General features: G+C 40.5%; 1 protein-coding gene across 5 annotated transcripts in view; it reads right to left on the bottom strand.

The window, feature by feature from the left end:
• Window positions 1–6,854: 6,854 nt before the first annotated feature.
• The window catches only part of GALK2 (galactokinase 2), a 46,846-nt gene continuing 40,630 nt past the window's right edge, over window positions 6,855–13,070 (bottom strand). For all 5 annotated transcript variants that reach the window (XM_082290883.1, XM_082290885.1, XM_082290886.1 and 2 more), the window contains one exon: window positions 6,855–7,256. In XM_082290883.1, the coding sequence (XP_082147009.1) occupies window positions 7,049–7,256 (208 nt within the window). In that variant the 3' untranslated portion in view covers window positions 6,855–7,048. The remainder of the gene's footprint in view (window positions 7,257–13,070) is intronic.

The raw sequence follows: 13,070 nt of genomic DNA, 5'->3' as shown, positions 1-13,070 counted from the left end.
AGTAGTCGGCACTTTCAAAAATAAATAAAACCATCAGGCAACAACTGTAGGCTAATTGCATTTAAGAAATAAAAGACCACCTACATAGAAATAAAATAAATCTCATTAGTGGAGCTAAAGCAGAGAGTTGAGATTCAAACTCTGCTCACCAAACCCCTTAGGCTTGCCAGAAAGAGCTTATCAAGTCACTGCCATTTTCCTTGGGATGGGGCAGGGCTGTAAAAACTCCTTCTGTGCCCCTCACTCAAGCTCTAGTGGCTGATGTGCATTTCCTGCCATAGTTGTGCCCTCACTTTCAGAGGAGCCAACCAGATTGTTCTTGAATGAGCACAGCTCATCCCAGCTAGAGAAGGGAGGAGGGTGCCCAGAGCAGTCCTGTGCAAGAGGCTGATAGCTGAGGGTGGTGCTAAGAAATCCCACAAATCGTGACAGTGTTGTTCTGTCCAAAAATTTTTATTTATTTAACCATTTAATTTGTTTTATGAAAAATCAGCTTTAGGAAGGCACAACGCTGCAATCTTATAATCAAGAAAGTTAAATATTTTATGACTTTTAGGCAGGACAATAAATTTTGAAGGTTTTCAGTAACAATAGCAAGAGGCCTGTGGGTCCATCTCCTGAAGCAGCTCACAGAAACCATCCTATTCCCTCTAGAGGAAGTATTGAAAATCATTTGCAGCCAGTGACCCCTCTCTTCCTGCTGGCCATCATCGGGTTATAGATCTTCAGAAACAAAAGCTGCCCAGGCCTCCACTCACTCTCTCAAATGGTCTTCTGGAAAGAAATGAAAAAAATAAAATAATTTTTAAAATCAAGGCTATTCAAAACTCCTCATCTATTTTGCTGCTGACATAGTTGGATTGGCTGTGGAAAGATTGCAGAGGAATTTGACTGGATATATTTGTAGGGCTGAGGCCTAACCATAACCAACTTGAAGAAAAGCCCAGTAGGTATTTTTTCCTTGACCTTTAACCCTTTGTCCCCAAATTTTTCCATTCACAGCTAGTATTTGGCTATGACTAAGTTTATGATTCAGCTGTGGAGCTTTAACTTAACCTGACAGAAGTTCTGTAAATCCTTGCTAGATGTTTTTGGTTCTGATTTTAGCTCCTGTTTTCAGTTAGACTTTTAAATTCAGCTATGAAAGTTGGAGCTTTATGTTCCTAAATAAAATTATGTTCAGCCCTTCATAAAAAGCTTATTATTCTTGCAGCTGCTATAGATGCTTAAAAGTGGTGCTCTGATTTTTTTTTTTTTTTTTCCCTCAAGTACAGGGTCTTGTCTGAATTCTTTTCTAGATAGAAACCTGAAAAGGAAGGAGACAGCATCAAGAAAGAATGTTCCCTGGGAGAAAGTCAGTAGAAAATGCTTCAGCATTTAATCAGAACAATTTAATTCTGTTGATAATTGATCAGTAGAACACAATTAAAAAATCCTGCTCAAAGTCAGAACAGCTCAGCCAACAAAAATAAATACATGTATTTGTCTCATGAGGGACAGATAAGAAACTAGAAAATGTAGAACAACCTGAATAAAACCTTCCACCACAGGGAATTTGGCAAAAAATAAGGTATTTAATAATATCCCTGAAGAATTGCTGTAAGAGTTTCATATAAACCTGCTTCAGTCTCCCTCAAAAAATTAATCTGGATTTAAAAAAAAACCAAACCCACACATCTGGCTTGATCACTGTCTGATAGAATATATTTTTATTCCCACCCCAAATCACACACAGCTTGGCTGGAAAGAAGACAGCTGCTTGGGCACTAGTTGTGTTTCAGTCTGAAGTACATCTAATCTTTATTGAGTTATTTGAGCCTCGTGTGCCAAGTGCAGAAAGTTGTGCTTTAGTGGGAAGAGAAATTTTTTCCTTTTAATATTAATGTGTAATTTTGGCCAACAAAAAAAGGTTTAGGAGATGATAGCAGTTCTCAAAATGCATTAGACTTGAAATTCAATAAATATATCCAATGCTTTTGTATAAATCCTCGTCAGTTCGTTGCTTCTGCAGGAAGCACTGCTATTGGAAATCAATCTCAAACATTTTAATGATCAATTAATTCTGAATGCTACTTAATGTCTTCTCATCTGAAGCTTAAACATTTTTTACTCCTCTGCAGATTTTCCATGGCTGGGTCTGACACCTATGATGAATTTGGTATGAGTGCCTTAAATTACACATGAGATTTGGGCATGCTAGTTTTATGTGCAAACTCTCCCTATTTGTTATTGCATTGTGTGAACTGTTTGCTGGGAGTATGGGCTGGGTAAAGCCACGTTATGCTGAAATCAGTGACCAAATCTGCAGAGGCTTCAGGAGCTCCAGGGAACGTTCACCCCCAGGTTTAACTGGTCAAACAATCACAGCTGCCCTGAGGAAGAAAATGTGCTCAGGAAGCAGCTGTTCCCAGTGCAGCAGCTCCAGCTTTGTCCTGCTGTCCGAGGCAGTGCAGCTCTGCAGTCCAAGGGCACGGGGAGGCTGCAGAGGAGGTGGTTGGGCACTGCCCACCCTGGGCACAGTGACAGCTGTCTCTGTAAACCCAGGGCTGTCAGGGGAGGCTGTGGTCTGTCGTGTCCCACAGAATCTCAATTACTTGTGACACAAGTCCAAAAGCACAGGGCAGAGTACAAGAGATAAGATCAGTAACAGAATTAATCTCTTGTCTCTATTTATGAGATATTGAATCTTGGAAGAGCATTCAATGAAAGAGCTGGCTGAACTGCAGAGCTGAGGGAGGACAGATGTGTTGGCAGCATTGCTTGGCAGTGCTTCCTCTGCCAGTCCTCCGTGCACTGGGAAAATCTGTCAAACAGGGCTGTACCACTGCAAGCAGTTAAGTTTGACATTCCCCACTGTAGTCCTTTCTGCATTGTGAACTAGTCTCTTGTCAATACCTAGCCTTCCATCTCAAAATTAATTTAATGTGCTGCATGATTCACAGGTTTCATGACGTTGTCTTACCAGTCCGGTTTTCATGCTGATACTTTGTAGTGCAAGTTCTTTTATGGAGTTTGTTTTTTCTTGATGAACCTTACAATGACAAGAATCAGGGAGCACTACTTCAGTCCTGCCCAGAACAGCTATGATTTGCAAGGTATCTTTCTTTAACTAGCTCTTGAGAATGTTGTGTACCTTTAACTAGATCTGGTTAGGATTTAGCACACAAATAAGCTTCGTAGTTAGCTGAAAATACAAATCTTTCACTTGACTAAAGCTGCAGCGCAGCAGTTGCTCCAGCATATCAAGATGTTATTAAAGAGACACATGGACCTGCAGAAGAATTTCAGAAGGATTATACTGACTAAGCACACAGCAGTTGCTAAAATAAAAGTTGGCATTCAGATCATATTAACTAGAAACCAATATTCCTGAAAATGTTATGTAAGTAATTACTATATATTAGGTCGCCATGTGTGTGTGTGCTGTGTCCAAGACAGCCAACGTCAAATACACAGAGTGATCCCCTCCTGTTGAGTGAATGGTAGAATTGCTCTCCTGCTATTTCAGAGGACAAGCGTGTTCCTGTGTATGAGAGACATAGTCAGCAAATGCAGTGATGAAGATGTACATGTCAGTGGGATTACCATAATGCAGAGTATTAATATGGCACCAGGCAGTGATGCTGCACCCGGATGTCTAACAGTGTCTCCATTCCAGATCCTTTTTGGAAAGGTTTAGAGCCCATTTACTGCACACTAAGATTAAACTCGTGACTGAATGAATTACAGTCAGGCCTTAAGATAAAATTACACTCCATGGATAATCATAGCTCGTGCTAACCTTTATTGAGTGCAGGGGGAAACAGTGACAAAGGACAAGGAAATGCCTGAGGTACTTAGACTGAGTCAGAGAAGGCATTAATAGTAAGAGCAGTTGTTCTCTGGGTACCAAACCCCCTGAGCTGAAGGAGAGGGACAGGGAGCAGAGTGAAGCACCTGTAATCCAAAGAGAGCTGGTCAGTGACTTCACTGCCACTCGACTTCAACACTCACAAGACTCTGGGGCTGGATGGATCCACCCAAGCGAACTGAGGGACTTGGTGGAAGTGCTCACTGAGCAGCTTTCCACAGTTTATCAGCAGTTTCACCAGAGGAGCTTTAGACTGGATATTCAGAAAAAATTATTCATGGAAAGGATTGTCAAGCACTGGAAGAGCTGCCCAGGGCAGTGGTGGAGTCGCCATCCCTGGAGGGGTTTAAAAGATGTGTACATGTGGCACTTGGGGACCCGGTCCGTGGTGGACTTAATGCTGGCTCAGTGGTTGGATTTGATGGTCTTAGAGGTCTTTTCCAACCTAAACTATTCTATGATCTGATTCATCAATTAAGTGTTACTCTAGCTAGAGAAGAGATTTTTAAAAGGTAGTCAGGAAAAGCTTCTAAAACTACAGACCTGGAAATTCTTGTGTAGGCAATATGCTCATGAGCTGCTGCTTTAGACTTCAGAATTTTCATCAAAATCAAAATCTTCTTGCTGGTATATTAGATGTACTACTAATATCCTTGCTGCTTATCATTCTCATGCTCTGATCATTGGGGAGTTTTGCTATTACGTAGAAACAGGTCTTTAAAGGTTTAAAAAGCAAACAAAAAAAAACCCCCAAACACTGTTTTGTTTGTTTGTTAAAAAAGAAACATTTACTCCCTATATGCAGTCAGTAAATAAAAATGCTTGAGTGCCCTTTTTATGTAAATAGTTTGAATTCTGTAGGTTTTTCAATGAAAACTATGTCTAAATTTTACTGGGAAAGAGATTTATCAGAAGTTTAGAACTTTTGGTTTTATTCTTTCATACTCTGCCAGTTTCCTGTTTTCCTGTTCTTTTTTTATGAGAATATAATTTATAAGATTCAGTGACAGAAAAATTTTGAAATGTACTGCAGCCTGCATGTTTTGGGGAAGATTCTATGACTTTGTGTGTCATGCTCAACTTAAAAAGAAGAAAAAAACCCCATAATATATTTTTATTCTGCTCATACACTGATTAGTGCTTCCATGAATCCAGGTGAACTAAAGTTCAATGCAAATATCTTAATAAAAGGACTGGTATGAACTCTGTTCTGCTCCATTTTTATGACAGGATAATAGGAACTCACTGGAGTTAAGCTCAGGATTGTATTTCATTAGGCAGTTGGTAACAAAGCAATGGCATTATTTTCTTTAAAATCTCTATTGTTATCTTAGACATTCTTGAAGATCCTTACTTGGTTTTTACTCTTTGGAGTCCTATATTTACAGGTATATTTGAAGGCATAGTGTATCTACTGTACCTTACAAATGGGTTACAAGATACTCAATTTTCAAGGATGGCAATAGGGACTGTTTAAGATCAGTCCATTCTATAATTCTGCCTATTGTTCAGAACTGTTTCCCCTGTCCTTTGCTTTTCCCTTCTCACATGCATCCTTTTAACTGTCCTCCCTAAAAATCATCTTTTTGTCCCCCCTCCTTGTGCCCAGACCCCATCCTTTTGATTTACTTGACCAAAGCAGTCTGTTCCACTTTTCCTGGTTGTCAGAAATAAGAAATCTTCTCTACTGATATTAATGCCATGACATTCCCCTCTGAGGTTCCTGAAAAGATCTGGTAGTTTGCATTGGCTGTTGTTCATCTGCTGTGCTCAGATTTGGCAGAGTCCTCTCACAGAATTAGGAGCCTCTGAGAATTTGGGTTTGGCCTGAATTAGCATGGGTAATGTACAGAAAATCTGAGAGATCTCTAATTTGATGCAGACTTCTGGACATTAACTTGTGCTTAGCATCACAAAAATGTGCCCAGGGCCAACTCTTGCTGTGTCTTTTATGGCTGCAAGGGCTGTGACACGACCAAATCTCTTTGGTTTTTTTTGGAGAGAGCAGAGAAGTGGAAGTTTGTGCAAGAGAGAGGCCACAGGAGCCTGACTTTCCCCTTGGGAGCAGGGTTAGGACATCTTTGGGGGATCCTGATGTACAGGATCCCTTCTGCAATCACAATCATTTCTCCTGCTGAGGAGGCAGGTTATGAATTGTGGGTCTGTGCTGGCAGAGCAGTTACAGGTGGCAGGAGCAGAAAGTGGGGGCAAGGTCAGAATTTGTAAGTAATGTCAATGATGTTTTCCCTTGGTCCCACCTAGAACTTACTTTTGCTTAGTACAACTGAGTAAATTCTCTCATTAATTATTCCTTATAAGTTTTAATTGGTTTTTTTACATGGTTAGTGCATCATATTTAGTCCTTTGTAATAGTTTTGCATAAAACACAAATGTTCTACAATGCAGAAGCTGGGACAGCTGGGGCTCAAGCATCAGAGTATGGTGTTTGGGTAACTCAAAATCCAACTTTGCTTCATGATGTGCTCATTCACTTAGGCTGTCACATCATACAGCTCATGAACTGCATTCCTATTTGTTGAAACTTTCATACCAAGTCATCTTGCACAAAGATACCCAAGAAATACTGCTAGGAGAAAAGCTGTCCTACTTAACATAATGTATTCCTAATGCTTCACTTGGCCCGCAGGTGCTCCTCCAATATTATCATTACTTACAACAATAATTATCCTGCTTGTGGACAGTATAAAACTTCAAATGTTTAGCAAAGTCCTTCCAATTTATTGAATGCTTCAGTTTAATCTTCCTTTTTACAGAACACTCCAAACCAAACAATGTCCAGGATCTGAAGAGAAAAAGCACTGAACAGCCCTGCAAACACTGCAAGGTCCCCTCCCTCCACTGAGGCAGCTCATTGCACACCTGGTCTCTATTTTATGACAGCAAAGGGAAAAGAAGAGAGAGACACTGTAACAAAGTATCATCTTTATTTCAATTTCAGTTTTCCCCATTGATAGCCTTTAGTAAATCAATATTTATACTGAAAGATATATTTGATATGGGAAAAAAAAGACTTTTATAATCAAAGAGTTTTCTTTTAATTGCTTCTTCAGAAATATATTTTGATAATAGCAACCGCTCGTTACTATACAAACCAGAAAAAGCATTCATTTACTGTGGCATGGGAAGTACTGCCAGTTCTACATGCTCTACATAGTTTCTTTAAAATTTTTACGTTCTTTAGGCCTCAACAAAAACCAAAGCTCCTCTCCCAGGTTTGGTAGCAAACAGACTGTTATTCTCCACTGCTAACCTTTGGCCATCCGTTTGGTAATAAGCTTTTTGTACATTTTTTAGGAAAGTGTTCAGCTTGTCAGTAGGCACCATTGACACAGTGCAGCCACCCCATCCAGCTCCAGTCAGACGTGACCCGATGGCCCCAAATTGCCTAAAACAAAATAATAGGGAAAAAATCATGTAAAATAAACCAAAAAGGGGTACTTTGTCTTATATAAAATTCATATGGAAAACTCAGATGTGTTTTGAGTATTCCCATGTCATCTGATTTTTCTGAGGTTCACTTGCTTGTATGTAACACTACAGCAATTTGCAGTTACCCTTTTGGACCAAAGAAAAGTGCTGACGCTTTAAACTGCAATATAGTCATTTCTGTCAGTTCCAAAAGTCCCCCTGTTTTGTAATGCTTCAGCATCAGCTGTTTTTAGGATCACAGCGCAGCTGAGATGAAGAAAGCGGGAGAAGAAAGGAATTGTGTTAGCAACATTCATAAGACATCAGAAGTGAAAACAGAAATACATGACAAAAATAACAAAAGAGGGTTCATAAACTAATTGCACAGGATGTAGTCATGCAAGCCATTTTCTAATGTGGCAAAGACAAATAGCTCTATTCTTCCAGGACAGATCTAAACCATGCTGAAGATTCACAGGCTTCTGCAGGATGGCCGAGCGTGCCAGTCAAGAAAAGGAGAGTTCAGAGACTCTCAAAAAGTCAGAGTCACTGCACTCTGTATAAATAAACTCACATAAACTACTGTTTATGCTGAATGGACAGAGTTGGGTATCTCTCTTTAGAGGAACCTTACGAACTTAAGACTGACAGCAGTAGAGGTAAAGTAAGAATGTAGTCCCAAAAGAAAAAAATGCTCTTAATGAGGAGTGTGAACAGAAAGAACAATGACAAATAAATGACATCCAAAATATAAACCATTCCCAGCCTCATGATACTGGCCTGCTAGAAATGTCCTAGAGCAAATCCCATGCTGTTCCATTGCAAGACTCAAATGCCTTCTCATCAGAATTTAGAATTATTTTCAATAGGTTGCTTACCTGTGTTCCTGATCTTTACTGCGACTCAGAAAAAGTAGGGAAACACCATGTAATAAGTTACTTTGGGGCTTTTCTAACCTAATGAGAACAGAACCAGTCAGATTTAGAAAACTCATCTGAAATCTTATTCTCGTGGGAGATCTAGTCTGATTTACAAACAAATATTTCGGTGTGTTTCCAGTAGCCATGTGCAGAGAGATTCACCAGCCCTAGAATATGTTAGAGGGAGAGACAACATCATGTGATAGCACTGGAAAATGACAGCTCATTCTGAGTGTGCTGTTGTAATTTTTCATGTGTGCATTTTATGTTAAATGAATCTGGTGTAGTGCTGGGTTAGTAGAGGTTTAGGTCATATTTCAAGCAAGTACTTGCATATGTGTTTGATTCTAAACACACATCTCTTCTTGAACAGAAACACTTTCTTCAGTGTGTCTGTGTGGTGCCACCCTTCATATTGACTCGATTTTATGTTCATTCTGTGTTTCCTGTTGGTGTTTTATTTTACTTCTTGTTATTCCTGTAAGCCACTCATTCTCTGATGCAATTTTGGTAGTTTCTAGTCCATGGAGCAAACTCCTAAAATGAGCAGGATCCAATCCAGTTGCAGTTGCAATCAATAAGGAAATTCCCATTGACTTTATAAGGCCCAATCCACTTTTCAGAGTCTGGTAAATCAACTGTCTGTACTCATTTGTTCTGTTACCTCAGTTAGAACTTAGTATTTCAGATGGTGTCTGGCTTTTATTTTGGTAGGCAACTGAAATCCCTTCAGAATTGTTCTAAACCTTTTATTGATTTCATAATTCTCTGTGGTCATGCTCATGCCTCATTTTTACTGAGTCATTTTCAAATACTTAGTTGAAATAAAGCATAAAGTAGACAGAAAATATGCCTGTTGCAGAGCTGAAGTCACTGTGTTTCAAAATACTGTGGCTTAACAGTGTCAAATGTGGTGATAGCAGCCACTTGGGGCTTACTGCTGAGGAACCTGATGGGCAGTGCTGCACCGTCTGAAAACTGGGTACCTAATATTACACAGATTCTGGAGTGAGCACCTAATTCTGTGTCTGCAGGAGATGTGGTGCCTGGGAGGCATCTAGGTCAAACACAAGGCAGTTGTCTTTGGAACAGGTCTGAAATTGTCTCATTGAAGTCTTAATCAGTTCAATACTAAGCTGGACCCCTCTGGTAAAGTGGGATTCCTGGCCAGACACTCTTCTTGTGCACTGGCATCTAGATGGGTTTTTGAAGAGGAGTCTGAGCAGACAATCTTGTGGATGGGGAGCTCACCCACGCAGTGGGAGCTGTGGGTTTCATGTGTGGGAAAGGCCCTGTGTGCTGCTGGGCTGGGTTGCAGTGCCAGGACACGGAATGCAGGGAGAGATGGAGCACACAAGGAGGAGAACGTGGCTGGAGTCTGGGGCTGGGGGCACTCAACCCCCAGTCTCAGGTTCTGGCCTTTGCTTCTGGAAGCCTTTATGTATCTTGTTCCAGTCTTCATTGGATACAAAGAGAATTAGCTTTGGGGGCATAAATGAGAGTAAAAATATGAGTACTGCAGCAAAGGAAAGAAGAATAAAAGAATAAAGGAAAGGAGTAAAAATAGAAATCTCATAGTTTGGTATATGGAAACAGTAGGCAAGACATGACAGTAGTCCATTTTAAAAACAATTGTGGTGTTAAGAGGTGAAAAAAACCCGAACAATATTGTTAACTTGAAATACTTAAAGTTATGAAGTGGTTTTTCAGAAAGCGTGGCGTTAACATGGTAATATTTTAATATATAAATGGGGGGATTGTACTTAGTCTGGTTTGTAGTAGTTTGCATTTGAATAGCATCTTTAAGCCTTTCTGGCTTTGTTGAAATTTCAAATTATGCCATGATTGCAGGCTTTGCAGCTTTAAGAAAATCACCAGTGGTAATGGTAAGAGTCTTGACAAAATGCGGAATCGTCCTGGCTACCATAATGCACCTGCACATAATGTATAATCTCTAACTTTTAAAAGTGGTCAGAGAGGATTCAGCTGTCTGCCATGTAAAAGGCATGGCTGGGAGCACAAAAGTTACCAGGATTTATAGCACCAAAAGATGGAGAATGAGAGAGTGAACGTGAGTTATGTGCAACACTAAGGACTGAGAGATTTTCAACAGTACCTAACTTACTCAGGAGCTCACATCCAATTTTTTGTCCCTAAATTACTTAGTAAGTCTGCTGTGTTACCTGCTTTAAAAGACCAACAGGTAAACCAGCCACTAACTACATGAGGTAGGTTACAGAAAGTACAAGTCTTCAGTCTTTGCAAAATGAAAAAAAACAACTGACCAACTCGTGGTTACAGTTTTCAGCACTACAAACCACAGCAAGTATGGATCCCTTTCTTTCTTGGCAGAGGTTATACAGTAAAACATAAAGATCTAGGCAAAACAGAAAACATCTGGATATGCAGATTATTCTTCACAGTTTAAACCTTGTAAGGAGAGAGCAGCAATGGACTCGGGCAATTCTGTGGAATGTATTTTTGGAAAGTCTTTTGAAAGTTACAGGGCAGCTGTATATCATCGTAAGTAAAGAATGTAATTTATGTAGTTCCCAGCCATTTCTATAATCACATCAGCCAAGTCTTCCTAGAGTGACTAGTGATTTTATGTCCTTTAGGTTTTTTAATGTACAACTTGAGAAAAGTTATGACTTTTTTTCCCAGAATTAGAAGCTGGCTTAAGCTGCATTCATCCAGAATAGCAATGCACTTTTAAAAATCTAATTACTGAATCAGAAAAAGATTTAATACTAAACTTCTAGAGCAAAAAGATGCATTTCTTAGGAAATACTCTCAATGGGACAAGACTGTAAAGAATAATGAACAATTTACTTCTGTACAAAGAATACAATTTAAAAAAACCAGATTAAATAATTTTAATATATTAATGTGAAATCATTTCACGTGAATGACACTCCACTGTGGTACTTAGCTCTGCCCATCATATTCTGTGGGCTCTTCTGCTGGTGAATCAGATATCTGATGTAATGTGGGCACACACACACCACTTTTTTCCTTTACTATTAGTATTTCGCTCCCTGGAACTGAAATACTCTGACGAGTTTTAATTTAATTTAGAAAAATCCTAACGGCTGCTTTCCTTTTGGTGCTGTGGCTGTGCTCCTGCCTGGCAGCCAGTGTCCCCCTGCCTGAGCCGGCTGGAGCTGCATCACCATGGAAGCACAGAGCTCAGCATAAATAGGGAACACAATTTCCATGCCTGTGCTGAGCTTCCACTGCCAGAGGCTGTGGCTGCCATCCTCGCTGGTTTACTGGAACGTGGCACAGGTAACTCCACGCTGCAGAGCAGATCTGGCCAGTTTGTACTTGCTTGTTTTTCCCTGCACAGGGCAGCACGCTTTCCTCCCAGCTTTTCTGAGAAGAGGCCCTGTCAGAATGGGCTCCTCAGGTCTGCCAAGTGCAGTCACTGGATGCCACTGATGGAGGCATCAGCTCCAGGCAGTTACTGTACCTAAAAGCAATGCAGATGTTAAGTTTTAAGGCTCTTGCCCTGTCAGTGGTGTCTCAGAATGGGCAGTGCTGGTGCCTTGCACAGGATCAAGGCTTCGTTGCCCGAGATTTTTGACAATTCAGTAGAGCTCAGTTTCTGTTTTCAGCTGCCCCTGGAGATAGTTCTCCCTTCTCACACACAGATCAGTGGCTCCCTTTGAGCAGCTGGGATAACTCTGGTGGAACTGCCCTGCTGAGTGACTGTCACAGCTTATTGTATGATGTGATCACTGTGTGATACAATAAACTGAACACAGCCTGGGAGCTACACCCTGGATTGGCTCCTAAGAGAAGAATCAAAACTTTTTCTGCTCAACTGCTATCAGTCTGTCCAGTGGCTATCAGGCTGCTTTGTGTTTTAGCACAAAACAGCACGTGTATCCCATATGCAAAATAATCTGTCAATGTCCAGAAGTCTTCTGCTCAGTTTTTAAGTTTGTAGCTTTCTGCCTCGAAGGCCATTCCATCTTGTCTGCAAAAGAAATCAGACTCACCTAAATAATCATCTGGTTTGTACTCTGTGGATTTACAAACCTCATAAATGGGTACTGCAACTCTAAAAAATCCATGGGTGCAGAAGTAAAAAAGGCATATGGTAAATTGCATGCTTGTAAAATTTGTATTTTCATTCTAAGCCAGACTTATTTCTCAGTTAATTTTAAAAAAAGCTGATAAAGGTGGTAAGGTATTCATTATTTAATTTTTTTTAACTTCAAATTGAAACAATTTATTTTCTTCAAGACTGAAAAGATGTAAGAGAGATTTGCTTCTACAAGACAGTGAAACATTTCTTCATCTCAGGCCTGCAAACATTTGTGTCACCTTCCATTTCCCTTCTGGCAGGGCAGTAATGCTCTGGCTTAGGGCAGAGTTTCCCCAAACTAAGCACACCCTTCTCCAAGGAGAAGTAGGAACAATTAGGGGCAGAATCAGGAAGGTGGCATCATCAGGAGCCGTTATGGGACTGTGGGAAGCAGGTGGGACAGGGTGGCTGGGGCAGAGGCAGGGATGGAGTAGAGATGGGGACAGCCCAGGTGGCCAACTGTTTTTTTCCCCCAGCCACTGTTAAAATGATCACCAACCACTGAATTCCTTCTAGAGGCACTGAATTTAGTTCAAAGTCAGCATAAGATGTCTGTCCCACGATTAAATGTACCAGAAAAACAGAAGTTAAGGACTGAAATGTGTACATTGTTTCATGCTGACCCCGTGGTAGGGATGAAATGCTATGCACCATGTGCTTGTTTTTACTTTGTGTATTAACACTTGATTGTACCAGATCTCACTGTCCCCTGTAGCTGAGTCATGGAAACAACAGCCTGATACCATAACAACCTGTGTGTGGGAGAAGAGAAGGGACA

This window comes from Coloeus monedula, assembly GCF_965178545.1.
Source record: "Coloeus monedula genome assembly, chromosome: 14".
NCBI classification, from domain to species: Eukaryota; Metazoa; Chordata; class Aves; order Passeriformes; family Corvidae; genus Coloeus; species Coloeus monedula.
The sequence above is the reverse complement of the archived record's forward strand: the minus strand, read 5'-3'. Positions and strand labels throughout refer to the sequence as shown.